The sequence below is a fragment of the Sturnus vulgaris genome, chromosome 17 (genome assembly GCF_052056855.1).
Source record: "Sturnus vulgaris isolate bStuVul1 chromosome 17, bStuVul1.hap1, whole genome shotgun sequence".
Taxonomy (NCBI): Eukaryota; Metazoa; Chordata; class Aves; order Passeriformes; family Sturnidae; genus Sturnus; species Sturnus vulgaris.
Genome location: NC_142259.1, coordinates 8,082,842 through 8,107,468, shown reverse-complemented (window position 1 = coordinate 8,107,468; position 24,627 = coordinate 8,082,842). Strand labels below are relative to the sequence as shown.

General features: G+C 60.9%; 8 protein-coding genes across 9 annotated transcripts; 4 read left to right on the top strand and 4 right to left on the bottom strand.

Moving 5' to 3' along the window:
* Positions 1–186: 186 nt before the first annotated feature.
* CTSA (cathepsin A) lies at positions 187–12,737 on the bottom strand. 2 transcript variants are annotated; one of them, XM_088174917.1, is made up of 15 exons: positions 12,556–12,737; positions 4,031–4,191; positions 3,841–3,952; positions 3,672–3,722; positions 3,307–3,393; positions 3,050–3,205; positions 2,655–2,746; positions 2,277–2,361; positions 2,067–2,158; positions 1,792–1,870; positions 1,508–1,656; positions 1,361–1,436; positions 1,163–1,252; positions 940–1,041; positions 187–797 (listed from the first exon to the last, which is right to left on the bottom strand). In XM_088174917.1, the coding sequence occupies exons 1-15, from the start codon at positions 12,703–12,705 to the stop codon at positions 714–716; spliced, it is 1,566 nt and encodes a 521-aa protein (XP_088031043.1). In that variant the 5' UTR covers positions 12,706–12,737; the 3' UTR covers positions 187–713. The 2 variants fall into 2 exon arrangements, with proteins under 2 accessions (XP_088031043.1, XP_088031044.1); XM_088174918.1 differs by lacking the exon at positions 12,556–12,737 and adding an exon at positions 4,409–4,511.
* Positions 5,115–7,378, top strand: NEURL2 (neuralized E3 ubiquitin protein ligase 2). Its single transcript, XM_014888942.2, has 2 exons — positions 5,115–5,790; positions 7,124–7,378. Exons 1-2 carry the CDS (start codon positions 5,115–5,117, stop codon positions 7,237–7,239), a joined length of 792 nt encoding a protein of 263 aa, XP_014744428.1. The 3' UTR covers positions 7,240–7,378.
* Positions 9,842–11,457, bottom strand: LOC106861631 (zinc finger SWIM domain-containing protein 1). Its single transcript, XM_014890134.2, is given in 8 exon segments — positions 9,842–10,263; positions 10,266–10,532; positions 10,535–10,747; positions 10,750–10,841; positions 10,843–10,951; positions 10,954–11,123; positions 11,125–11,202; positions 11,204–11,457. Coding segments are annotated over 8 exon segments (1,332 nt in total). The 5' UTR covers positions 11,332–11,457; the 3' UTR covers positions 9,842–9,988.
* On the top strand, positions 12,101–15,156 carry ACOT8 (acyl-CoA thioesterase 8). Its single transcript, XM_014890129.2, has 7 exons — positions 12,101–12,254; positions 12,804–13,090; positions 13,173–13,309; positions 13,547–13,772; positions 14,012–14,169; positions 14,479–14,670; positions 14,769–15,156. Exons 2-7 carry the CDS (start codon positions 12,873–12,875, stop codon positions 14,885–14,887), a joined length of 1,050 nt encoding a protein of 349 aa, XP_014745615.1. The 5' UTR covers positions 12,101–12,254; positions 12,804–12,872; the 3' UTR covers positions 14,888–15,156.
* A 629-nt stretch (positions 15,157–15,785) lies between these two features.
* On the bottom strand, positions 15,786–17,560 carry SNX21 (sorting nexin family member 21). Its single transcript, XM_088174919.1, has 3 exons — positions 17,162–17,560; positions 16,872–17,026; positions 15,786–16,592 (listed from the first exon to the last, which is right to left on the bottom strand). The coding sequence occupies exons 1-3, from the start codon at positions 17,427–17,429 to the stop codon at positions 15,921–15,923; spliced, it is 1,095 nt and encodes a 364-aa protein (XP_088031045.1). The 5' UTR covers positions 17,430–17,560; the 3' UTR covers positions 15,786–15,920.
* Positions 17,561–19,977: 2,417 nt separating this feature from the next.
* On the top strand, positions 19,978–21,038 carry TNNC2 (troponin C2, fast skeletal type). Its single transcript, XM_014890080.2, has 5 exons — positions 19,978–20,059; positions 20,158–20,301; positions 20,388–20,502; positions 20,578–20,714; positions 20,793–21,038. The coding sequence occupies exons 1-5, from the start codon at positions 20,050–20,052 to the stop codon at positions 20,822–20,824; spliced, it is 438 nt and encodes a 145-aa protein (XP_014745566.2). The 5' UTR covers positions 19,978–20,049; the 3' UTR covers positions 20,825–21,038.
* A 543-nt stretch (positions 21,039–21,581) lies between these two features.
* LOC148221817 (regulator of G protein signaling 9-binding protein-like) lies at positions 21,582–22,717 on the top strand. The gene is made up of 2 exons (XM_088174906.1): positions 21,582–21,877; positions 21,970–22,717. The coding sequence occupies exons 1-2, from the start codon at positions 21,685–21,687 to the stop codon at positions 22,401–22,403; spliced, it is 627 nt and encodes a 208-aa protein (XP_088031032.1). The 5' UTR covers positions 21,582–21,684; the 3' UTR covers positions 22,404–22,717.
* UBE2C (ubiquitin conjugating enzyme E2 C) lies at positions 22,685–24,504 on the bottom strand. Its single transcript, XM_014890083.2, has 6 exons — positions 23,898–24,504; positions 23,787–23,814; positions 23,592–23,678; positions 23,202–23,406; positions 23,014–23,073; positions 22,685–22,877 (listed from the first exon to the last, which is right to left on the bottom strand). Exons 1-6 carry the CDS (start codon positions 23,996–23,998, stop codon positions 22,819–22,821), a joined length of 540 nt encoding a protein of 179 aa, XP_014745569.1. The 5' UTR covers positions 23,999–24,504; the 3' UTR covers positions 22,685–22,818.
* Positions 24,505–24,627: the final 123 nt, after the last annotated feature.

The window sequence follows — 24,627 nt, the reverse complement described above, 5'->3', positions numbered from 1 at the left end:
AGTGCCAGAGGGCTCAGAGTGACTGTGCTGCCGCCACTTAGGTGGGTCACTTGTTTCCAGGATGCAGGGACCCCTGTAGGGAGGGCACAGTTCACAGAGCCTAGGTCTCCCTGGCACAAGGTGTTGGCACTCACTGGTGCTCCTCAAAGAGTAGAGGAAAGTGAAGCAAGGGCTGGCACAAAGGTGTGAGGAGGAGCAGAACCACCTTGGTCAGAGTTTATTGTGAGATCCTGAAGCACTGCGTGCCCTGGCAGTAGGATTGTTGTGGTAATGGTGGTAAGTCTCCTTCAGTGGGAGCAGTGGTGGTAGGAGCCAAGGTAGAGGTGAGCAAGTCCCAGCCGCCCCCTGCTGCTGTTCCTCATAGCCTGCCCAGGCTGTGTGTTTGGGGGGGCTGAGGGGAAGTGCTGGGGTTTGCTCCCTGCCTGGGAGAGAAGCAGCTGCTGCCGCAGACAGGGAGGAGGCAAGACAGGAAGCCACAAGGGAGGAGGGGCCTGCAGCAGGTTCACAACGCCTCTCCCACAAGAACAGAGTCCCCCAAGGCCATGCTCCCTACCCATGGCAGGCAGCCCTGTCCAGCTGGGGGGAAGGCTGCAGGCGTGGCAGGTCCGTGGTGTAGCCGAGCAGCAGCGAGGACGGGCTGTGCAAGGTGCCGGCAGTGAGGGCAGGTGGGGTGGTGAGAGCAGCTGCAGTGCCGGGAGCTACCTCTGCAGCTCTTAGTAAGGCTGGTTCTTAATGAAGCGGCAGAACATGGTGAAGGCAGCAAGTGGCCGGTCTGTGGGCACCATGTGGCCAGCGCCCTGTAGGAAAGGGGCAGTGGTGGTCAGTGTGGCTGCAGTGCTGCCACAGCCCAGCCAACACCACCCTACCCTGACTGCAGCCTTGGTGTCCAGCACACCCACCCACAGCCAGATCCTTGGTCCCCAGAGCCCTCAGCCCTACCTTGACAGTGAGGAAAGCGATGTTGGTGAATTCCTTCACAAAGCCACCGATCTGGTTCTCACCATTTTCAGTGTAGAGCCAGGGCCGGCGAGCCACCTGCACCTGGGAGTAGCAGCAGTGCCTTCAACACCTGCAGCTGGCCCTGCCCATGCTCCTGCCACAGCCAGCTACAGCACAAAGCCCAGAGCCAGTGACTGGCCTGGACTGGGCCCTGCCCATTTACCTTCTGGCACAGGGAATCCACAAACCACTCATCCCCGAGAAAGTTGCAAGCCATGTCGACGTCCCCATTGTACACCAGGATCCGGTATTTCTGTGTAGCAGACAGAAAGTGAGCTGTTGGCAGGGCAGCAGTCCCAGCCAGGTAGGAGGCTGAGCTAGCAGAGATACTCCCAGGGTCTGTGGGCTCCCCTGCACACACCGTGGTTCCGAGCAGCTTGAGGTACTGCTCATTCATCTGCATGTACACGCGCTTGTAGTTCCGGTTCACGTCAAAGCTGTGGAAGAAGTATTGGTATCATGTCTGCTCCTTCTCAAAGTAGTCCCTCCCTGCCCACAGCTTGCTCACCTGCACACCTGCCACTCTGAGGCCTTGGGGGAGATGTGCAGAGCCTTCCGCACCTCGGGGGAGTTCAGATACATGCTGGGGGCTGTGGAGTTGGTGCAGGGCGGGTCCATCCGCACCTTCTTTCGGGCTACTGGCATCCGGAATAGGTTCTGGGAGAGTCGGGAGAGTCACTGTCACAGCAGCACCTGCCCCATGGAGCAGCTTTCTGCCCCTCCTGCCCACAGCAGCACAACTGGCCAAACAGAGGTTGCTCACAGCCCAGCAGCATGGGCACCACGGCTCACCTGCCGCCAGGAGAGCCTCAGTGGCATGCGGATGAAGGAGTTGCCTAGGTCATGTGTGATGAGATAATCACCCTCGTACCTGTAGCCAGAGCGAGTATGAGGACAGACTGAAAACCCTGGAGAACAAGGGCTAAGGGGTCTCCTGGAGGGAATCCTCACATATCATCTATCTGTCCCAGAGGGGCCCCCTGCCCAGCCCACTATGTCCCTCTGTGCCAGTACAACCAAAGTGAGCTGGTACCTATAGAACCAATTTTCCCTGGGGCCACTCTCACCTCATGCTCCCTGGGACACCTCCATCGCACGGGGCATAGAGGTTGTAGATATTGAGGCCAGACTCCTCTACAATCTGAATCATCTCCCCCATCTGCAAGGAACCACAAGAAGGAGTCTGGGACTCAGCAGGACCACTCTGGAGCTGTGGGCCCACTGAGAGCCAGGTGTGTGCTGCTTGGCACACATATAGGGGCTCTGGCTCCCCTCACCTTGAGTGTGCAGTTCAGGTTGGCGTTGTCATGGAAGTTGCACTTCCCCTGGGAGCAGCAGAAGGTCTGCAGGTCTTTCCACATCCTGTGGGCAGAGACCAGGACCACTTGGACCAGCTGGCAACACTGACATGACAGCTACCCTGCAGCTCTCCGTCCAGTGGCCATAAGGCACACAGCTTGGCCCCATGCCCTCTTTACCCCACAAACAAGCGCACCCATGGGAGCTGCCTGGGATAAGGAGCTACAGCCCAGCTGCTGGCCCAGGGCATGTTAAATGCTACTCTTATCTCAATACCACCAACCAGCCCCAGCTTCAGCTGTGCACCCATCCCGCTTGCACAGGGGTGGCACATCCAGCACTCCCTCTGCTCTTACTCGGTCCCCAGCAGCCCGTGGTAATAGGCAAAGTAAACCAGGGAGTTGTCATTGATCTCATAAGATGAGAGGCCGTTTCCCACAGCGATTCCCTGCGAGGCAAGAAGAAAACAACCCTGTTGTGTTCCAGCTCCCCGCGGGGCAGTCACAGCTCAGCAGCCGCAGGCAGGAAGCAGATGTGGAACTGTTTACTCTGCGGAGGGAACAGGGAGGGTTGGGGGTGCCTGAGGACGCTCCCCCGGCAGCAGGGACAGACACGTCCACCAGCAGCTGCTGCCAGAACCTCAGGAAGAGATGAAAGGCTGCAGGGCCAGGCATGCCCTACATCCCAGCTGGTCCCACCCCGGCTGTGCCAAGCCCTTTGCTCCCCGGCTGGGCAGAGCCAAGCTGCCCACCTTCAGGTTGAGGCTGGGGTCCTGCATCACCCACTCTGCCAGTGTGGGAATGTAGACCCCTCCATAGCTCTCCCCTGTCAGGAAGAGATCGTTCTTGGAGTACTCAGGGAAGAGCCGGAGGAAGTCTTTCAATGCCAGGTAGTTGTTGTGAGCAACCTGCAGGGGAGAAGGTGGCATGGTCAGGTGGGGAGGCTGCACCCCATGCCCAGGAGGGGGCAGGCAGGAAGCAGGGCTCTCCTTGCACCCCAGTCACTTGCCTCCGTGTCATTTGTGCCATAGTTCTTGTCATCGGAGTATGAGAAACCAACACCAGCAGGAGACTCCACGTAGAGGATGTTTGCAATCTGTGAGGAAAGCAGAGGAGCCAGCAATCAAGGAAGACCCTCTGGCTCAGTGGGGCCAAGGGCTGCTGGCCCCGCCCATGACAGCACCCACAGGAGCGTGGCCCGCCCCAGGGCTGTGCTGGGGTGGCCACATTCCTGTGCTGCTCAACAGCACACTCGAGAGGAGGGTGTGTTGGGTGGGAGGGGAGCGGCGGAAGGGTCGGCTCCATGGAGAGGGCAGGAAGAACTGATTCAGGGCCATCCCATCTCAAAGCCACAAAGGGAAACAGTGCCTGTACCTTATTCCATGCGTACTCATTGTACTTCAGTGTGACCCCATCGGGCTGGATCTGAGGAAGAAGGTGGTGACTGATGGGCAAAGCAGGGCAGGACACAGCGGGATGGCTCGTGCCACACAGCTGGTCATCCCCTCAGTCCTTGAGGCATGGGATAGCAGTGACTACTAACCAGGAAGGGGCCATGCTCCTTGAGGAAGCCCTCCATGGAGCTGCAGCCAGGGCCCCCGTTCAGCCACAGCACTAGGGGGCTGCTCTGGGGATTGCTCTGAGCCTCCACGAACCTGTGGACGTGCAGCTGTGAGTGCCCGATGCCAGCCGAAGCCCCCCCGCCCCCCATCGCCAGGCGCAGTCCCACGTACCAGTAGTGCAGGTACTTGCCCGGCCCGGCGCAGAGGTAGCCCGAGAAGTGGCGGAAGGAGGGCTGCTTTGACAGCCCGGGCAAGTAGGTCACCTCATGGTCCGGGGGGGCGGCCTGGCTCAACCCCAGCAGCAGCAGCGACGACAGCAACACTGGCCCCATCTGTGGTGGGCGGAAGGGACGGTCAGGGACGGCTCCCAGGAACGGCCGCGGCAGCGCGCCCGCGAGCGCCCCGGCCCGGCTTCCCCGGCCCGGCCCCCCACTCGGGGCTGGCCCCCGGCCCGGTCCAGTCCTATCCAGTCAGCTCCCTTGGCGCCGCTCCCGGTCCCTCCATCCCGTCCCCCCGGTCCCGTCCCGGTGTCCCCCCAGTCCCGCTGACCGCGGCCGCTCCCGGCGCGGCGCTCGCAGGCGGCGGTCACGGCGGGCACATGACACGCGCCCATATGACCTGCGGCGCTCACGTGAGCGGGGCGGGGCCCCACAACGGCCAATCAGCGCCCCGGGGGCGGCCGGCCCCGCCCCGGCCCCGCCCACGCACGTGGGAGCGGCCCCGGAGCGGGACCGGGACAGTGGAGGGGGGGCACCGATGAAGCCCCCGCACCCCAACAGGGGCAGCCGGTGGGGGATGCAGTGCGCCGGTGGGCACTACCGGGCACCACCGGTTACAGCTGGGTACGGGGCACTGCTGGGTATGGCCAGTAGAGCTGCGTGCCACCCAGCACTGCTGGGTAAAGCCGGGCATCACCAGGCACTGCTAGTCATCACCGTGTGATGACCACTGGCCACTGCTGGCTATAGCTGATACGATTGGAGAGCACTGGGCACTGCCAGGCACTGCTGGACAGCATGGGCACAGCCAGGCTCAGGCACCCCGGGCCAGGTGGCAGTGCTGGACACTCCAGTGTGGAATGTCTGTAGGTCTGGTATTAGGCCCGGTTGTCCCTAGCAGCCATAGGGCGCGCCCCCCCCAACCTCCCCCCATGGCACTAGGACTCTCCTTGAGCCCTCTGGTTGTCCCTCCCAGCTGGGCTGTCACCACTTCACAGCAGCTGTGACAGGGGCAGTTAAAAATAGCTCCGGCAGCAATGGCTGCCCGGTGCCGGCTTGCTGCACGCTTCCACCACATCCACGGCGCCAATATCCGTCTGGATGCCTCACACACGCAAGCCACACGGGTGGAGAGCTTCGCCAACGGGCTGTGCTTCAGCCAGGAGCCTCTGGCACCTGGGCAGATCTTCCTAGTGGAGATTGAGGAGAAGGAGCTGGGCTGGTGCGGGCACCTGCGCGTGGGACTGACGGCTCATGATCCTCAGAGCCTGGAGGTAGTGCCTGAATACTCTCTGCCAGACCTGGTCAACATGGGGAACACCTGGGTGTTTGCCATCACGCGGAACCACAACCGTGTGGTGGTGGAGGGGGAGGAGGTGGCGCCGCACGGGCGGCCCTGGGAGCCCTTCCTGCTGATCGAGCGGGTGCGGATCCCCCGTGACACGCTGGTGGGGCGCAGCCGGCCCAGCCGCTACAGCCACATCCTGGATGACCTGTACAAGATGAATGTGCTGCCCGCGACCGCCCGGCGCAGCCGCATCGGGGTGCTGTACGCCCCGCAGCCCGACGGCACCGCCGACATGCACATCGTTATCAACGGCGAGGACATGGGGCCGAGCGCCAGGGGCCTGCCCACCACCCGCCCGCTCTATGCCGTTATTGATGTCTTTGCCTCCACCAAGAGTGTCCGTGTCATCCCGGTGGATTATGGCTGTAGGTACCTGTGGCACGTGCTGTGTGGGCCAGGAGTGGGGGAGCTCTGGTGGGATCATCCTATAGTCGCCAGGAGTGGGAAGGTTGGTGTGTGCCACTGGGCAGAGGGACACGCGGTAAGAGGGCACAGGAAGGCTTCTGGTCCTTGTGCAGCACAGGCGAGATCCACAGTACTGCTGCTGGGCAGTGTCTGATGAAAGCATGGGCACTGTGCTGGGGCCAGGGGAGAGACCCCCAGCAGCAGCAGTCAGGCAGAGCCCCCCTGGTCGCCCTTCCCAAGCAGAGTGATGGGGTTGGGTGTTTGGGGCTGTCCCACAGCTGTGAGGCCTTGCTGTGCCCAGCCTTGCCTACAGCATGTAGCAGCCAGAGCCAACCAAGATCCTGCCCTGGCATCAAAACATCCACCTACATCTACCACGGGTCAGCACACTGCGCCTATGCACCTGCCACGTGCCCCAGACATGATGTTCCCTGGGCAGACACACTGTGATGCCATCGGAGCCTGAGCATTATCCTGCATCCCTTGGCTTGCTGGGAGGGACCAGGCTAATCAATGCTAATTAGCTGGAAAAATGAGGAGATGAATCAGGTGAGACAGAGCCAGAGGAAGAGCTAGAGCCAGAGTACTGGCTGTCCCCAGCACTGGGAGGCACTGCTTCACATGCTGGTGTCAAGAGCAGCTGCTTCTATCCCCAGGCTGGAACCTGGTATTCTCCCTGGTGTAACACCTGAGGAGAGTGCTGGCTGCAGGTGTCAGTACGCACGCTGCTGAGCCACCCATGGCTCCAGGAAGTGGTATCACAGGAGAATGCAGATTTTGTGCAGGTGCCCAAGGGGATGTTTCTCATGATGGTCTGCCCCAAAGGCATGGTGGGCACTCTCTGCAGGCAGTGCAGCCCCAGCCTGTAGAGACTCACCCAGCAGGCTAGTGCTGAGGCCAGTATAGGCAGACCAAGGGACTGGGATGGAAAAGAAGCACAGCATGAGCATGTGAGACCCTGAAGAGTTGCTTGACAGGTGCCGGAGAAAGAAATGCAAACCAGGCACAGTCACACACAGCTTAGGCACATAACTGTCTCTCAACCTTCCTCCTAATAACGAGAAGAACTTTGCTGCCTGGGGCCCTTGAGCTTCCAGCCCTGCTGGAGCAGCCTGGCACCAGCCCCCGCACAGCCAGTTCGATCCCGGGGCAGGACGATGCCACAGAACAAACTAACCTACCGCTGCCTTTAACCACAGTGCCTCTGAGAAGCTCCTCCAGCTCCTCCACCCCTGTGTGCTCAGCCTCACTGCCGACTTGCCCAGCTCAGGTACACTCTCTGTTCTCTTCCAGTTCCTTCACTGCAGACGCTGTGCCGGCTGGTTATCCAAAAACACATCGTGCACCGCCTGGCCATCGATGGCCTGGACTTGCCCCCACTACTCAAGAGCTTCTGCCAACATGAGTGAGGTATTCAGGGTGCTGCTGGGCTGCCCCCCACATCAACAGCCCCCCAGTGATGGCTGCCTGGCAGGCTCTGTGGCCGTCCCTGCCCACTCACCCCAGCATGTGCTGCTCAAGGGCTGACATGAGAGCAGGGTAAAGTGGGGTTGGGATTTTCCCCACACTGATGGTGTGGCATGCTCAGAGCATGGGCAGGGGGATTGATGTGGGTCAGAGAGAGCAATAAAGTGCTTCCAGACAAGACTCTGTCAAAGGAGGCTTGGGAGGCTGGGACCCCCCTGTGCTTCAGGAACCCCTCGTGGGAGCAATTCCCCCACCAGTGAGGAAGGGAGCACCGGCCACAGCCCTGTGGAGTTCAGGACATGTTTCCAGACCTGGAATTTCACTGGGACTAGCTGGGTGGATCAGAATGAGTACTGGGGCTGGTGGAGTGTGGGAGGGCACAGCACAGCACTCACGTGGAGGTAAATTACAGCCGGACGCTCATCCTGGCCGGGCAGTTTCACTCTTGGGAAAGATGTTTACCCAGAGAATGATGAGTTATTTCCTGTGTGTTCAGCTTGGAGGGGGACGAGTCAGATGCTGGAGCACCCAGACAGCAGTGCTGGCAGCAGCCACTGCTTGGGCACGTGTCTGTGGCCACAGAGCCAGTCACAGTGACCTGGTGTGGGGCACAGCCATCCTGACTTGGAGCTCCATGCCCTCGGATCCGTGCCCTCAGCCAGACCCTTCAACTCCTGGCAGGTGGGGATGGCAGCCTGGCATCCTGCAGTGCCTACATCGGGCTGGAGGGGAGGCAGGGTGGCAGCTGTGCAGAGGAACAGGCTGCAGGGGAGAGGTCTCCTAAAATCACAAGGGTGCCCATGGGAGCCAGAAAGATAGCAAAGGGGCTGGCAAATCCTTCTGGGCCTCTTCCACAGCACAACCAAAAGGGAAACAAGCAGCTCTAAGCTAACAAAAAGGTGCTTTAAAGAAACATGATGCTATATTTAGGCAGAGACTCGATAGTATCAGATCATGTTACAAAACTCTTGCTCAGAGGAAATCCCCAGCCCGCAACCACAGTCAACTCCATCTACACCAAAGTGTTAATGAAGGAATTGCTAAATGGGGAAAACACGGACCAAACCACAGCAATGGAGCAAGGTCTCTGACATTCCTTGCTATGTCCCAACAACAGGCTGGGAGCTGCTGGGGCTGGAGCTCATCTGGCTGCGATGGGGCTGGGGAACTCACCCACACCAGAGCAGCACCCACAGACCAAGGCGTTTACTCTCCAGGCTGTTTTCCCTCCCCCACCCTTGCGTGAAGCCTTTGGTCCCCACCTCCCTGCAGTGTTATCTGCCCGGCAGTGACCCCCGCACACGGGGGCGGGTTCCTCTTTCTTGAGGAATTGAGAGCAGCTGCTGCAACCACACAAACAACACCCCTGCTCTATAGTGAGCTGCAGCACAGTGGGATTGTCACCTTCAGGAGCTGCCACCTCCTGCCACCTGAGGCACCACGGTGAGACACTGCCCAAAGCCCTGCCCGATTCCCCATGCTCTGCTCCCTGGGCAGGGAAGGGTGGCTGCAGCTGGCACAGGGACAGACTCAGCTCCCAGACAACACGGGGGTGATTTATTGGCTCTGTTGCACAACACCTCACAGCTGGATGCTGCAAGGACCTGCGGGTGCTGGCCACAGATGAAATCGTTTTGAAACATGTTATTGTACCTAGATTCCTAAAAGTCTCTGGGTCCTTATGGGATTAATTTAAGAAACCACAAAGAGCCGGTTGATGTCATCACAAAGACTCTCCATGATTTTTGGGTAGTTTTGGGAATCTGGAGAGGTCCTGCATGACTGGAAGCTGGGGAATGATGTCCCGATTTCAAAGAAGAGCAAGACGGAGAACCCTGGGAAGGGTTCTACAGGCCTGTCAGTCTCACGTCAGTGCTCAGTAAAATCATGAAGTTTAACAAGAGCAAATGACACATTCTGCACCTTGTACAGGGCAGCCTGGTTGCATATATAGACAGGGGAGCAAGAAGCTGGAGACCAGCACTGTGGAAAGTGACCTGGCGGTCCTGGTTGATGGCAAGTTGAATATGAGTCAGCAGTGCCCTGGAAGCCAGGAGGGCCAGTTGTGTCCTGGGGTGCATCAGGCACAGCATCACCAGCAAGGGAGGGGATTGTCCTGCCCTGCTCTGCACAGTTTTGGCATCACAATATAAAAAAGACATTAAGCTATTAGAGAGTTCAAAGGAAGCCACGAAAATGGTGATGGGACTGGAGGTGAAGTTTATGAGGAACAATTGAGGTAACTTGGTCTGTTCAGCCTGGAGAAGAGAAAACTGAGGGAAGACCTCATTGTGGTCTTTAACATCCTCATGAGAGGAAGCAGAGGGACAGGCACTGATCTCTTCACTGCCATGACCAGTGACAGAACTCGAGGAAATGGTATAAAGCTGAGTCAGGAGAGATTGAGGTAGGATATCAGGAAAAGGTTTTGCACCTAAAGGGTGGCTAAGCACTAGAACAGGCTCCCATGGGCAGTGGTCATGGCATCAAGCCTGCCTGCATTCAGAAAGTGTCTGGACAACGCTATCAGGCACATGGTGAGATTTTTGTGGTGTCCTGCACAGGACTGGGAGTTGGACACAATCCCAATGGGTCCCTTCCAACTCAGCAGATTCTATGTTACCAGAACCTCCCACATTGCACCACCCAGAGCTGGCTCCCAGCCACAGCTGTTAGCCAGGTCAGTGACTGTCACCCTTCCTGCAGGATCAGGAGCTCCCAATCCAGTTCCTCTGCTGCCCCATGCAAGAAGTGACGCTCACTCAGCAGATCAAGGACCCAAACTGCCCCTTCCACGCCGAGGAAATGACAGGCTGAGAGGAATGAAGGTGCAAGACAGGACACAGTGGAAGCACCCAGCTCAGCTCCCACTCGGTGCTGGAGCTTCACCTCAATGTAGGGCCTGATCCAGCTGTCAGCCAGCTCCCACAGAGTCCTGTGCTCAAAGTCCTCACTACTGTGGTGGGCAGCTGGCTGATCTCTGCTGGGAGAAAGGACACCACTAGGGATTTATCCAAAGACTTGTTCCAGGAGCTCTTTAGGACCTCCAAGAGGCCATCAGCACTGTCTCACCCAGCCTGATGGGCATCACATCCCCTGTTCCATGGTGTACTGAGCATCTTCCTCTGCAAGAGCTTCCTGTTTGAATTCAGCATGGCCAAGATGTGCCAGCAGGGCAGCTGGAATGCCCGGTTGAAATGGCAAGTGTAGCTACTTGGGCCTTCCAGGAAGATGCTTCCATGATCTGTACACTGAGCGTGTCCTACCTGGTTCCAATCAGCTGCATGGACTTCCAAACCACTGCAAGCTCACTCAGGCACAGCCTGGCAGCAGCCTCTGTGCAAATGCCACTCAAAGACTTCCTGATGCCGTCTTCAGTCCTTTGGGTAACCTAATCTTCACTGTCATCCTCTGAGGTTTCTGTGGCCTCCAGTTTTACCACAGGATACAGGATCTAACAGAGACTGAGCTTGCTGGTTCGCTCTGGAGAAGAGCATGAGGTGTTTCAGGCTGACACTGAAGGGCCTCAGGGAGCTGCTGGGCTCTGGAGAACAACCACACAACTCCCAACAGCTGCAAAAGAGGCTGACACAGGCTGCTGCTTCTGCTGAGCTGCTGCCACAGTAGGGGAAGCCTGGCCAGAGCTCTGGGATTACCCTGGCACACCAGAGGGACAAGAGGCGAGTCGGAAAGGCAGACTTTGGGGAGCTGACTAAACAGCACAGTATCAGGATGGGGAACAGAGAGTGTCACGGCATCAGGAGGAATCTTAGAAACACACTCTTTGTAGTGCCGGGCCAAGGTGGTGATGCAGCTCTCCAGAGAGCCCAGTACTGAAAATCTGACTTAACCTTTGGATGACAATCTCCAGTTCCGTGAAGAAGTCACTGCTCTCCCCCCAGCTGTTCTCTGTGCGTGGCACAGATCCCATCCTCAAGCAGCCACTGAAGGTGGAGCTGAGGCAAGTCCGGCGTGATGAGGTCTCTCCGGACGGTGAGCAGCTCCTGCCGGTGGCTCACAGTTCTTGCACCCATGGCTTTCCTGGCGGCGATCACGGCCAGCACTCGGTGCGGTGCTCCAGGCACGGCTGCTGCAGCCACTTGCAGAGGGGGAACACGGAGAACACGGGGAGGCCAGCGCGGCTTGGGCTGTCAGTGCGGGCCCGCTCCGGGCTACCCGTACCGGCGAGGACATCGCGGCGCGTCCCGGTCCTCCCTGCCGCGCTCCGCCGCCGCCTCCCCGGCGCGGTGCGACCTCGCTCGGCACCGCCCGCCCGGCGAGACCAGAGCGCTCGGGCGCCGCCCGCAGCCTTCGCCGCGCATCGCATCGCACCGGGCCGGGGACGCCGGGAGCGCCCCTCGGTGTGGCCGCTACCCAGAGCGGCGTGCGGGCTCCGATCCTGCCTGGTTACCTTCCCCTCCTCCCTCTTTCAGCTGCTCCCCATCGCTCTGCAGCACCTCAAGGCTCAGCGGCTGGACTCTCATGTCTCCCTCTTCAGCAACAAGTGCACCACTCTCCGCCCTCACTCCTTGCTCTCCCCAAGGAGCCGTAGAGGATTTGTCCTCCCTTGCCCGGTGCCCGGTGTAGGAGAAGACTCTCAGCAACTTCCTGAAGAAGCACTGCATCACATTGGTGTGAAAGCTGATACCCATGTGTTTTATGTCTTTATCCCTAAACCACACGGTTCTGCAGCTCTGGAGGAGCAGGCTAGAACATGATAAGAAAGGCTTTAAGGAAGGAAGTTAAATTGTATTTTAAGAAAGCAAGTTATATTTTAAAAGGGCAAAGGCAGCAGTTGCGTAACTAGTGAGTGACTTTGCAGCCTTTGTGCACACAAGCAGATCCACCAGCTAAGATGGAAAGTAAACAGCGTCACTACACCTGCTTGGAGAAGTGAAGACCGTGGAATCAAGTGCTCCCTGAGGAAAATCTGATATCACCTTTCCACTGCAGTGAGGTAAGGACAGCTGGAGAATGCTACAGATGCCGATGCTTGGAGTCTTGAGCTGAAAGAGGCAGGAGCTATACCGCGAACACAGCAAGTATGTGGCACAGCTGGCGGCGTCCTGGTACCGGTATATCACACTATTGAGATCAGCCCGGTTATCAAAGCCAGGTACGGGACAGGGTCTGTGCCCCGGGACAGCGCTGGGCTGGCCCCAAGTGGCCGCTCCACGGGGTCTGGCGGTGATACACCGGGGGACCCTGGGCGCACGGGCTGCTGCGAGCTCCAGCCGGACCCGGCGGGCGGGCCTTACCTGGCGGACAGCGGTGCCATGCTGCCGGTTGTAGCAGCTCCGCAGCCCATGGAAGCAGTCCCTATAGGTGAGGAAGCGGTCGCATGGCGAAGGGTGGATGCGGGGTACACCCGGACGCTCTCCACCCAGCCGTCGGCTCCTCGCCCCCATCACCAGCCCAAACCCACGCCGCCATCCCTGTTAAACCAGCCGGGCACCGCCCGCACCCTGATCTTGACCAATCAGCGCCGTCTTCTCCCGATTGACAGGAGGCGAACCAACCAGCCCAGAGCATCCTGACAAGACAAGGGTGACTGACGGCTCTACTGTCCAATCATATGGCGGCCTTTGCCCCGCGACTGGGCGGTGCTTCTTGGTCTGCCCTCCTGATCGGGTCGCGGTGCCGGTCCCGGCTCGTGGAGGTGATGGCGGCTCTAGGAGAAGCCGGCGGGACTGGAGCGGGGTCGGGATCCGAACCGCCGTCGTCTGGGGACCTGCGCAGCGTGCTGATCACCAGCGTGCTGAACCTGGAGCAGCTGGAGGTCGACCTCTTCAGGTGTGCGTGGACGCCGGGGCAGAGGGACCAGGCCGCCTCCTCCTCCGCCGCCAATCTCACCGCGGCCGCCTTCTCCCCGCAGGGGCCGGCACCACTGGGTGCCCGCCACGCAGCGCCTCTTCGGCGGGCAGATCGTGGGGCAGGCGCTGGTGGCGGCAGCCCATGCCGTGAGCCGCGACGAGCAGGTGCACTCGCTGCACTGCTACTTCGTGCGGACAGGTGCGCCCCAGGAACCGGGGGACCGGGCGGCGGGGACGGGCTGCAGGGGTTCGGGAGGGGCCTGGTAGTGGCTGGGACTCTGGGGAAGTTCGTAGGAGTGAGGAGGCACCGTCATCCCGGTCCCAGCAAAACAGGGAGGGTGTGAGTGGCACTGCCGGGCTCGGCCCCTGCAGGGCAGGTTTCGTCTGTGCGTGGTGCGCCGTGGCCCAGCGGCAGAACGTCCCTTTCCTGTCCCAGGGGACCCCAAAGTGCCGGTGCTGTACGAAGTGGAGAGGACCCGTACAGGGAAGAGTTTCTCTGTTCGCTCTGTAAAGGCCATCCAGCATGGACAGCCGATCTTCACCTGCCAGGCTTCCTTCCAGCTCTCCCAAGGAAGCCCAGTGCAGCACCAGTTCACCATGCCGACCGTGCCACCCCCTGAGGAGCTGCTGACACAGGAGGAGCTCATCCAGAAGTTCTTGCAGTGAGTGGGGTGGAAGGGACATGCCGGGGATGCCCTTTGCTGCCTGGGGCATAGGGGAGTGTTGGAGAGGGCTGTCTGAGGAGTTCTCAAATATGCTTGGGAGGGAGCAGGACATGACAGGAGCTCTGCCTCTCGTCTTTCTTTGTGCCCCTGGGTCCCTGGGCTGGAGCTGCTGCCAGTAGGATGTGTTCCAACCTGCCTGTCTGATATTAATCTCGCTTCTCTGTGCTGGGCTGCAGGGATCCTAATGTGGCTGAGAGATACAGGAAGCATCTCACCAAGATCCAAGCTCAAGATGTGCCGATTGACATTAAACCCGTGAACCCACCAGATATATTCAGCTCAGAGCCACAGGAGGCAAAGCAGCTCTTCTGGGTGCGAGCACGAGGCTACATAGGTAAGTCTTGCTGGGTCCAGGTGCGTCTCAGTCCAAGGGCACCAGCTCACACTGTGGAGCACTGTTGCAACAGAGTGGGCTTGGAAAGCTGGGATTAGGGAGCTGCATGTGCCCCAGCCTGGGCACTTCAAGCCTGTAATACAGGAATGGATGCAGAGGTGGTGCCGTGAGCCAAGCTGGGACAAGGCATGGCAAAGGGAATAAGTCTGGAAAAATCTCAGCTGTTCTTGGCAGCTGGCTCCAGGGGAGTGGAGCCCTAGGTGTGTCCCGCAGGCCCCTGCAGGATGGACAGCACTGGTTTCTCTGCAGGGGAGACTGACATGAAGGTGCACTGCTGTGTGGCCGCCTACATCTCTGACTACGCCTTCCTGGGCACGGCCCTGCTCCCGCACCGGCAGTACCGCATCAAATTCATGGTGTCCCTTGACCATTCCATGTGGTTCCATGCGCCCTTCAGAGCTGACCACTGGATGCTGTACGAATGTGAGAGCCCCTGGGCTGGTAAGTTCTTAGTATGTTTTTGGGAGACCTTCATGGCCAAGGCCAGCCCTGCCTGTCCTGGGGACGGTGGGCTGCAGTCTGACTGTGTCTCTCTGCAGGTGGGTGCCGGGGCTTGGTGCAGGGACGGCTGTGGCGCAGGGATGGGGTTCTGGCTGTCACCTGCGCACAGGAAGGTGTCATCAGGGTGGAACAGACACCAAATCAGAGCAAGCTCTAGCTGAGGAGACCTTGATGCCGCTCAGACTGGGCTCAGGCATGCCAAGGGAGGGACCCTGAGATCGACATAGGACCTGGAGAGGAACAGGAAGGAGGACCAGGTGGGATCAAGCAGGAAGTCCCGGTGAGAGAGGTGTCTGCGACAGACAGTGACCAACAGAGCATCACTTCAACCAGCTGGTAGCTGCACATCATGTAACTGAATGCAGCCATCAGCTATCCTTCACCCACTTATTATGTTAAAATAAAGCCGTTGGGTGAAGAGCTGGACTCGGTCCCTGGAGTTTGTCCCTTTGGACGCATGACTGTGCTTGCACGAGGGCAGGCAGTGCCAGGAGCACAGTAGATCAGCTCTGCCCCCACGGCAGGCTGGGTCACAATAAGGGAAGGTGCTACTTTGGTACACGTTGCTTCCTCTTCTCACTTCTGCACTGCTTGTGCCCTGGCTTCTCACTTGCTGCTTTTGCTTGCCCTTGGGCTCCTCTCCAGGACTGGGCTTGGGCCCAGCTGGGAGCTGGGAGAAGGGAATAAAGCAGCTCCCACCTCTGAGTGGAGACTTGAGTCCTCCCACTGATGGTGCCCTGGGGCAGTGGGGCTGAACAGACACAGCAGGCGCCTTGCTCTTCTTCCTGCCAATACTTTATTTAATAAAGTCCTTTCTATTGTGTAAGTTTCATGGGAAGTTCCCGGCAAGAGCCCTGGACCCTGCCAGAAGCTTTCCCGTTCCCTTGCAAGGTGCCAGTACGTCCCAGCTAAAGGCTCAGCCACTCCAGGATCCCCTGCAGAGGGGGAGCAGCTTCTCAAAGCACCAATATGGGTGGTGGACCCCCATGAGTCACCAGCCCCGCAAGACAGACTAACCACAGAAAAGTGCATTCAGGAGACAACTCCAGGCATGGGAGTGGTGCCTGTGGGACTACGGTGCTGTTCCCCTGCCCCATTACTACCCATGGCATTGCCCTCACTATTCCCAGTTGTCACAGGCATGAGCTTCCCACAGCCCTTGCCCTCCCGACCATGTGGGCACAGGTGGCTCATTCCAGAGGCTCCTTGATCAGGCATTCCTTCAGGGAGGGCTGCTGCTGCAGGGGCAGCCCAGCTTCCCGCAGGTCCTGCAGCCGAGCCTCCGAGTGCCGCTTGTCCTTGCCCACCTTCCAGGCCAGGTGGACGTGGGCCTGCAGGAAGGGTCCCAGGAGTGGGTGGCTGCCTTGGGCCTCCAACAGCTGCAGCGCCTGCTCGCAGCAGCCATGGGCCTCACTGAGCTGGTCCAGCTCCTGGTGGCAGACGGCCAGCCCTGCCAGTGTCAGCAGGAAGCGGCCGGAGTTGCAGACCCCCAGCCGGTCCTGCAGCCGGTAGGCATTGGCCCAGGTGGCCAGAGCCTCGCGGTACATGCCCGTGCAGGTCAGGCGCTGTGCGGCCTGCAGGTCCGGCAGGAAGAAGAACTCAAGGAACTCAGGAGAGCGGCGGATCTCATCAATGGAGTGCAGATGGGACAGGAACTGTTCGAAGGCTCGGCTCCGCTTGGCAATGGTCTCAGCAGTGAAGTTCCGGCGCAGTCTCTTCCTGGGAAAGGCAACGCTGGCCATGTCGCAGCTGAAGCGGCAGCGCAGGCGGCGGTTCAGCTGCTCAAAGTCTGAGTAGCGCCGAGCGATGGTGGCAGGGGCCTTGTCAAACTGGCCAGAGCGGATCAGGTAGATGGTGTAGAGCTGCAGGGGAGGCAGGTGTCAGGCACTGCTGTAGGCACAGCGGGATGTGCGGCCACAAAGGGGCTGGGGAGTTTGCCCAGATAGAAGGGAGTGGACTGGACTGCTCCGCAGCTCTTATCAGCAATACTTACCTGAGGCTCATCTGAGCCGCCAGCACCATCCAAGCAGCACGGGGAAAGAGAAAAAAATAAGCGCCAGCCCCGTGGGATCCCTGCCCCAGGGAGAGCAGCAGGACTCGCACCCATCCCGTGCCCGCCCAGCCGCGCCGGGCTCACTCACCACGTACTTGGAAGAGCGCTCGCTGACCACGCTGGCGCTGGTGACCTCGAAGAGCAGCCGCTGCGGTGCCAGGCTGCCCCGCGACCTCCGCCACAGCTCCTGCAGCTGCCGGGTCAGCAGGCTGCCGCCGGGACGCTCAGCCGCAGAGACCCACTCTGTGCCGGCAGAGGGGTGTCAGTGCCCTCCGTGGGGACAGGGCCCTGACATCTGTCGGGCTGCCGGACACCACCATCGCATCAGTGTCCCTGGAGTCACCCCAGTCCCCCCCAGCTCACCGCCCCAGCACCTGCCTCCGTCCTCCGTGCCTGCTGCCGCCCCCGGCGCCTGCGGCGGCTCCTCCAGCTCTTCGCTAGCTCCGTCCCCCTCCTCCTCCTCCTCCTCCTCGTGGCTGGTGAAGCTCAGGGTGCCGCTGAGGCGCGTCGACAGCCCCTCGGTGTCGTCCTCCAGCTCGGAGCTCTCTGGGCAGTCCTCGGCCTCGCCGCCGCCGCCCGCCGGCTCCTCCCGGCCGCCCTCGCCCGCCAGCGCGTGCCGCAGCCGGTGCAGGATGCGGGCGGCCATCGCTGCCGGGGGTCCGGGCCGGGGGCTGCCCACCGCGGCACGGCCCCGCGCGGGGACAGCCCGGCCCCGGGACACCCTCCCGGTGCTGCCCCCGCCCCGGTCCGTCCGCGCTGCCCCGGGCCGGGTGGTGCCAAGCGATGGCCGCTCCGCCACGGCTCGTCCCGGGATCCTCCCTGCGCGGCTCCGCCTCCGCCGGGAACCCGGATCGGGGCGGCGGAGCCGGCACCGCCCGGCACGGCCGGGATCGGGATCAGCGCCTGCGGCACCGCCCGGGACTCTCGGATCAGGGTCAGGGCTCAGTCCGGCGCTGCCTGCAGCCCCTGCCTAGGAACCGACTCCGCCCTTCCCGGTCTCGGCTCCTCTGCGTCCTGTCCTGGATGTCCTGGTCGGGTCGAGCCCGGGTATTTGCCCTGGGGCCACAGGAGCTCCACACTCTGGTGCTCGGCGGTGGGGTGTCCCATGATGTTAATACCCCAATACCCTGGCACCGCAGTGCCCTGACAGCCAGGTTCCCCAACACGCCTGTGTCCTGGTACCCCAGACTCAGGCTCCCGAGCCCACTGGGATGTCCCTCGGGTCACCTTGGCACCCTGCCACCCTGGCCTCAGTCGGCCTCGCCACGCGCCCCATGGCCAGGCTGAACCTCCAGCACTTGCCCAACCTTTTTTAGTGCCTGCCTGCTCACTCCTCACCACTTCCTTGGGAATGTCTATAAATATCGAGGAACCAGCCCAGCTGCTGCCATCACTCTGTCCATTGCTTGCTCACTGCACCCTGTTCCAGCACTGTGCACCCCACCCGGGCTCAGATAGGACCCCAGAGCTTCCCTGGGCAGGGTGGGATGCACTGGGGGCTGGACTTGTTCGCAGTTCCCACCTGGTGAAACCTGGCAAAACCAGGAGCCAGGAAACCCCTCATGTCCCTTGCACTGGGACCTTGTGGGACAGGGATCTGTCACCCTGACCCCACTGCAACCCTGAGGCTCTGAGCACCACAGGGCATGGGCCACTTGGCCAGTGTGTCCCCAGAGCCACCAGACCCAGCCGGTCCTGGCAGCAGTGGCTGGCACGGGCTGTGAGTGTGAGGACTGAGCCTTCGAGGAGGCACCGGGCATAATTCCCACTCCGCAGAAGCACGAAAAAATGGAGCCATATCCGGAACCAGGTGCCAACAGTGCTGAGGACCCCAAATCATGGGGCTCATGCTCCAAATCTCTCCAGGGACTTTGTGCCCCAGGCCCCACTAGGGACCTGTTCCTTATCTGGGGCAGGGGGCTGCAGCACTACCCTGCCTGGGACCCCTAGAGCAGAAAATGGGGGTGCAGGGGGGGACGCTACACTGGGGAAAACCAGCTTGGTATTGGGAGCTTGGCCCAGGAAGGGCTGTGTTTTCAAGGGCCAGTGGGTGATAGTCCATGCTCCTTGCACAGGGAGGACCCTGTCCCCCTTACCCGGGTGATGCTGATGGCTCCAGGGCTATTTTTAACCCACTCATTGCTGAGTTGCCTTGGATGGGGCTGTTGGGGGTGGGCAGAGCTCCTTCCACAGCTTCAGTCCCCCTCCTGAAGAGCTTGAATTTCCATTCCAGCCTCATCCCCACGTTAATCCCAGCCCTTGGCCAATAAAGCTTTGGCTAAATTAGGTAAAGGCATCAGTTGCCACTGAGAGGGGCTGGGTGCTGCCAGAGTGCTGATAGGCTGAGGGGGCCAGGGGGCAGTAGCTGGAGACACATCCCACAGAGGAGACACTACAAATTGGGGTGCCAGGGGCACCAGGAAGCTTCTGGGAGGTCCTGCTGCAGGAGCTGGTGATTCTCTGGGGGTGGGAAGCACCATAAATTCCCAAGATGGTAAGCGCTTCTGTGTGCTATGTGCTGTGTGCCAGGACAAGACCTGACTGGGCAGGAGGCACCAGGGAGATCTGGGCTGTGGAGGTGCCTCTGCCGAGGGCAGCAGGGATATGGTCCCCAGTGCTGGGCAGACCATGGTGGTGAGGGCAGGGAAGTGTTGGGGTGGTGCAGGGTCCCTTCAGGACAGATCTGAGGGTGACCGTGTGGCTGCTGAGGGGGTGCAGGTGCCCAGGGACACCATCTCAGCCCTGTTTGGAACTCAGGGCTGTACAGAGGCAGCGGTGGCAGGGGGTGGCTGAAAGTCGAGTGCTGGGTCATGCTGCTGGCTCCATGGCTGGCCTTCGCCTCCAGGAGAAACTCGATCGGGGTTGACAGGTGCCACGGCTGTAGCCCCAGCAATCCCTACAAGGGGAGCTGAGGAGTTCCCAAAAATAGCACTACATGCCCAGGATGCCAAGGCTGTATACAGGGACCATGACCCCTGCACAATGGAGCCCCCCAGATAGTGGGGAACTCGGGCAGACAGCTCCCTGCTGCCCACCATGAGCATGGATGCCTAGAAGGCATTGGAACTGTAGGGGTTGCTGGTGTCTGTGGCTCATGCCAGCACAGGATCATCCTGCAGCAGTGCAGAGACTCTTCCCACAGCCAGGCATTGTTGGGCCATGCTGTGTGAGGGGTCTCTGGCCTGATATGGGTGGTGCAGTGACCCCTCTCCCTTGCCTTGCAGACGGACCAGCAAGCAGAAGCTCGTGCCTTCCTCAGTGAGGAGATGATTGCTGGTGAGCGTGGGACAGGGGAGGGACAGGGGCCAGACATGGCCATGGTGCAGGGCCTGGCTTTGCCCCACTGCACAGAGAGCTGACCTGTCTCTCCACAGAGTTCAAAGCTGCCTTCGACATGTTTGATGCTGATGGCGGTGGAGACATCAGCACCAAGGAGCTGGGGACAGTGATGAGAATGCTGGGCCAGAACCCCACCAAAGAGGAGTTGGACGCCATAATTGAGGAGGTGGACGAGGATGGTGAGCAGCCCTTGGTGGCTGGTGGCAGGGATGGGTACTGGACCCTGGGCAGGCAGCCTACCCCATGCTTGGCTTCCTCCCCACAGGCAGCGGCACCATCGACTTCGAGGAGTTCTTGGTCATGATGGTGCGCCAGATGAAAGAGGATGCCAAAGGCAAGTCTGAGGAGGAGTTGGCCAACTGCTTCCGCATCTTTGACCGGTGAGTGGGGGGCGAAGTGGCCCATCTTGTCTGCAGGGGCAAGCGAGATGCCATCCCTCCCTCACCCTTCTGCAGGAATGCGGATGGGTTCATTGACATTGAGGAGCTGGGTGAGATCCTGAGAGCCACTGGAGAGCCTGTCACTGATGAGGACATAGAGGACATGATGAAGGACTCAGACAAGAACAATGATGGTCGCATTGACTTTGATGGTAAGCAATGGCCCCAGCCAAGCACCCATGTTGTACACCCAGGCAGGGCCATGGGCTGAGACTGTTGCTTTCTTGCAGAGTTCCTGAAGATGATGGAGGGTGTGCAGTAAAGGACCAGACATTCCTCGGGCCGGCTGCTGCATCCAGCCCTGCTCCCTTGCTGTCCAGGGAGCAGCAGCTCCACAGCATCTGGCCCTCAGCAGTGGCTGGGACCTTGCTCTGTGCCAGGGTCCCGGTCTCATCTCACCACCGGCGGCTGAGCTTTTCCTCCCATCTGTCACCTGTGGCTTTGATTCGAGCCTCAATTAAAGAGGAAAGGCTTGAGCTGCTGGTGCAGGATTTCACTGGGGGTGCATGGGGAAAGGGCTGTGGCAGTGTGTCCCTGCTCTGTTCCCCAGGGAGGGAACGTGGGCAGGCTCACACCACAGGGCAGTGCTGCAGGGGCAACCCAGAGTTGTGGTTCCCACGGACTCTTGGGCAGGCGCCAGTACTGAGCTCAGAGTTTCCGTGCAGAGCAGCTCGTTCACATGCCAGAGAGTGAGGGAGCATGGCCCTGGCCTCAAGGGTCCTGCTCCAGGGCAGGGCTGTGGGACCACAGGGATTCTAAGGAGCCACCACTGCCTGCTCTACACTGAGACCCACATCTCCCACCCAGAGGACCTAGCTATAAGGTGGAAGGGCAGGAGCAGCCCCCTCCTTACAGAGGAAAGCAACACTTGTCTCTCTCTGAAGGGGCTGTGCCAGCCTGCTGGGCATCACAGCTCCCTGGGGCCCAGCAGGGGAGGAGCACAGCAGGGGGATGAGGCGGGGTAGAGTCCCCAGCCAAGGTGGGTGGGACCACTTGAAAAAGCACAGCTCAGAGCTGATCACACACCCGCAGCACAGGGCTGTGGCACAGAGAAGCCGAGCCTCCCGGAGAGCCAGCGACCACCGAGGGCATCCTCACCCTGCCCTGTTCACATCGGGTGTAATGGCACCAGACAGAAGGGATGTGTGCCGTGGTCGGGGGGCAGTGAGAACGTGTGCCACAGCCCAGGTTGCCCTCTGCAAGGCCACGGCTGGACACCGGCAGCTGGTGTTGCAGCTTGGGGGCAGCAGTGACAGCCCTCGGCTGCGTGAGGAGCGCCGCAGGAGGAGTGCAGAGGCCCGTGGGCTCAGCATAGGTAAGGAGGGAACTGCTGTACTCGGCAGCAGCCACGGGGAACCTCTATAGCCACACTGTGGCCAAGGAGGGGCTCACATGCCTATCCCACAGGGCTGCGGCGGGTGCTGCTAGCGGGGCTGCGGCAGACCCCGGCGAGCCCTCTGGAGCAGCAGGAGCTGGAGCGGCTGTGGGTGCTCTTCCTCTCTGCCCTGGAGCTCTTCCTGCAGGACCTGTACAGAGCCCAGCACCTCTGTCAGCTCTTCTCCATGCAAGGGGGTGATGTCGCCCCACTGCTCACTGGGCTGGGGGGCTGGGGGCTGCCCAGCCGGCGAGGAGGGGGTCCCACACAGCCCTCGACCACCCAGTGCTTGGAGGAGGAGATCGAGCAGGTGAGGGGCATGCTGGCAGAAATGGAGAGCGGAGCCAACATTCCACCATGGACAGTGGAAGCCACAGAGACGGCACAGCCAGCAGAGACAAGCGGCACCACAGAGAGAGCAGCATGGGGAGGCCCCTGTGCCGGGTACTGCTGTGGGGTGCTGTGAGCTAGCAGGGACAGGAAATAGCAACAGAGGTGGCACCCCGGTCACAGAGCAGCGAACAGAGGCCCTATGTACCCCTACAGTCCTCAACCTCTGCCTCTGCAGGCGATGGTGGGGGCTGCTCCCACCCTGCAGAGGGAATGGGTCTACTCCAGGCCCCCAAATATTGATAGAGCTCCTGTTACCCCACAAGGGTCAGTGTCCCTTCCAACCTCCCTGCCCACACTTGCAGAGGAGCCTCTGGGCACTGAGGGTGTGCCAGAGCTGCTACAGAATCCCCTGCAGAAGTTATAAATGTGCATTTATTTATACATTAACCGTGGCTCGGACTGCGACATTAATTTAAAAACAGCCTATGATACAGAATGCAGGGGGACGGCCGGGAGGGAGTGGGTATGTTGGGGAGCAGTGGTGATGGTCAGGTCTCCTGGCTCTTGGTCTGCTTGTTGTACGTCTCCCGCACATACTTCTTGTAGGCTGAGGAGAGAGGGGGGAACATGATACCAAGGGTCCTGAGGCAGTGGCCAGGGCAGGGGTGGGGCCAGACAGGCACTGGGGGCTGTGCTGCTGCCCGTCCCACTAGGGGCAGGAGGGTTCTGCTTCAGGCACTCACCGACTTGGTTTTTCCAGAGCTCAGCGGCATGTGTGTTCAGAGGGCTCTCGATGTTCGGCTCTGGAAACAGTGGCTGAGTCAGCTGGTTGGGAGTGACCTGGACACCCTTGAGCCCTGATCTGGTGGAGATCCCCACCACCACCACCCCTTCTGCCAGCGCTCCACAGCAGTTTGTCCACAAGACCCACCTGCCAGCAGGCTCTGTATAGAGAGCAGGATGGTGCGGACATCATACAGTGCTGACCACTTTTCCTTGAGGATGTCGAGGCAGATGTTGCCCTGGGTGTCGACATTGGGGTGGTAGCAGGGGGTGAGGAACCGCACGGTGGGTGCTGTGTAGGGGTACCCGCTGGGGAACTCCAGCGACAGCTTGTACCGCAGCTCCTCGTAGGCCTGGGGGTGAGAGTCGAGGGGGACAGGAGTCAGGGGGAGCCGTAGCCCCAGAGGTGCGGGAAAGCCTCGGGGAAAAAGAGTTACAGAGCAGTGGAGGGCTGCAATCACACTCAGCTGAAGAGAGGAAAGTGGGGCAGGGTCAGGGTCCCGGTCAGAGATTCCCAGACCGGGATCTCGCCTCTCACCGTCCCGGCGGCGCCGTCAATGGTCCCGATCCACTTGAAGAGATTGTCGGACTCAGGGAAGGCAGAAATGCCTTTGTCACCGGACATCTGCGGGAGAAGGGCGTCAGGGCGGCCCAGGACACCCCCCAACTCCAGTTCAGCCCCAGGTGCCTTTGGGACCCCCAACCCCCTACTCAGCCCCGGGGCCCCACTCACCATCAGCGCCATCAGTTCCTGCTGCAGCCTGCAAGGAAAGCGCACGTTACCGGCCGGCTCACCGGGGCAGCCCCCGCCCTGAGCCCCAGCCGTGGCCCCAGCCCCACTCACCTCTTCCCCACCGCGCCGCGGGCCGCCGTGGCCCCGGTCTCGGCCGCTTTGCGGGCAGCTGCGCTGGACACGGCGGCGGGGTCGGCGTTCTGCGAGGCCATAGCGGCTCCCGGGTCACGGACAGGCACACCGGCCTCCGGCAGCCACTGCCGGCAGGTCACCGGCTAGACGCAGCTCCCACTCCCAGGCGGCGCCGCACCGGGCCGCGCTGGCTCCTTCCCTCCCTCCCGCAGTCCCGCTCGGGGCAGGACTCGGGCTCCGCTGCGGCTCTGCCGGTGCCAAGCGCTGGTCAGGGCTCCCCCAGCGAGGCTCCCCAGTGCCGAACGGCGGCGCTTGGAACTCTCCCGTGCGGCAGCGGCTCGATCTCAACCCCCGTTCCAGACGCTCTCCGGTTCAGGAGCAGCTCGGTCCCGACCCCTTCTCCAGTGCAAGAGCGGCTCGCTGGCAGCCCCGATCCCGGACGCTCTCCGGTACGCTCGTCCCGCGCGGCCCCGCCTGGTCCGGCGCCCCGTTTGAATATTTCCGCGTGCGGCCCCTCCACCAATCAGCACGCAGCCCCGTTCGAGCCGGCCAATCACCGCCCGCCGAGGATGCAGCTCCCACGGTAACGGCCAGAGGCTGCTGATTGACAGCCGGCCACTGACGCACAGCGCTGTGATTGGTCAGAACCCCGCGAAGGGCGGAACTGCGGGTCTCGCACGCCCTTAAACGGCCAGGCACCCCCGGGCCC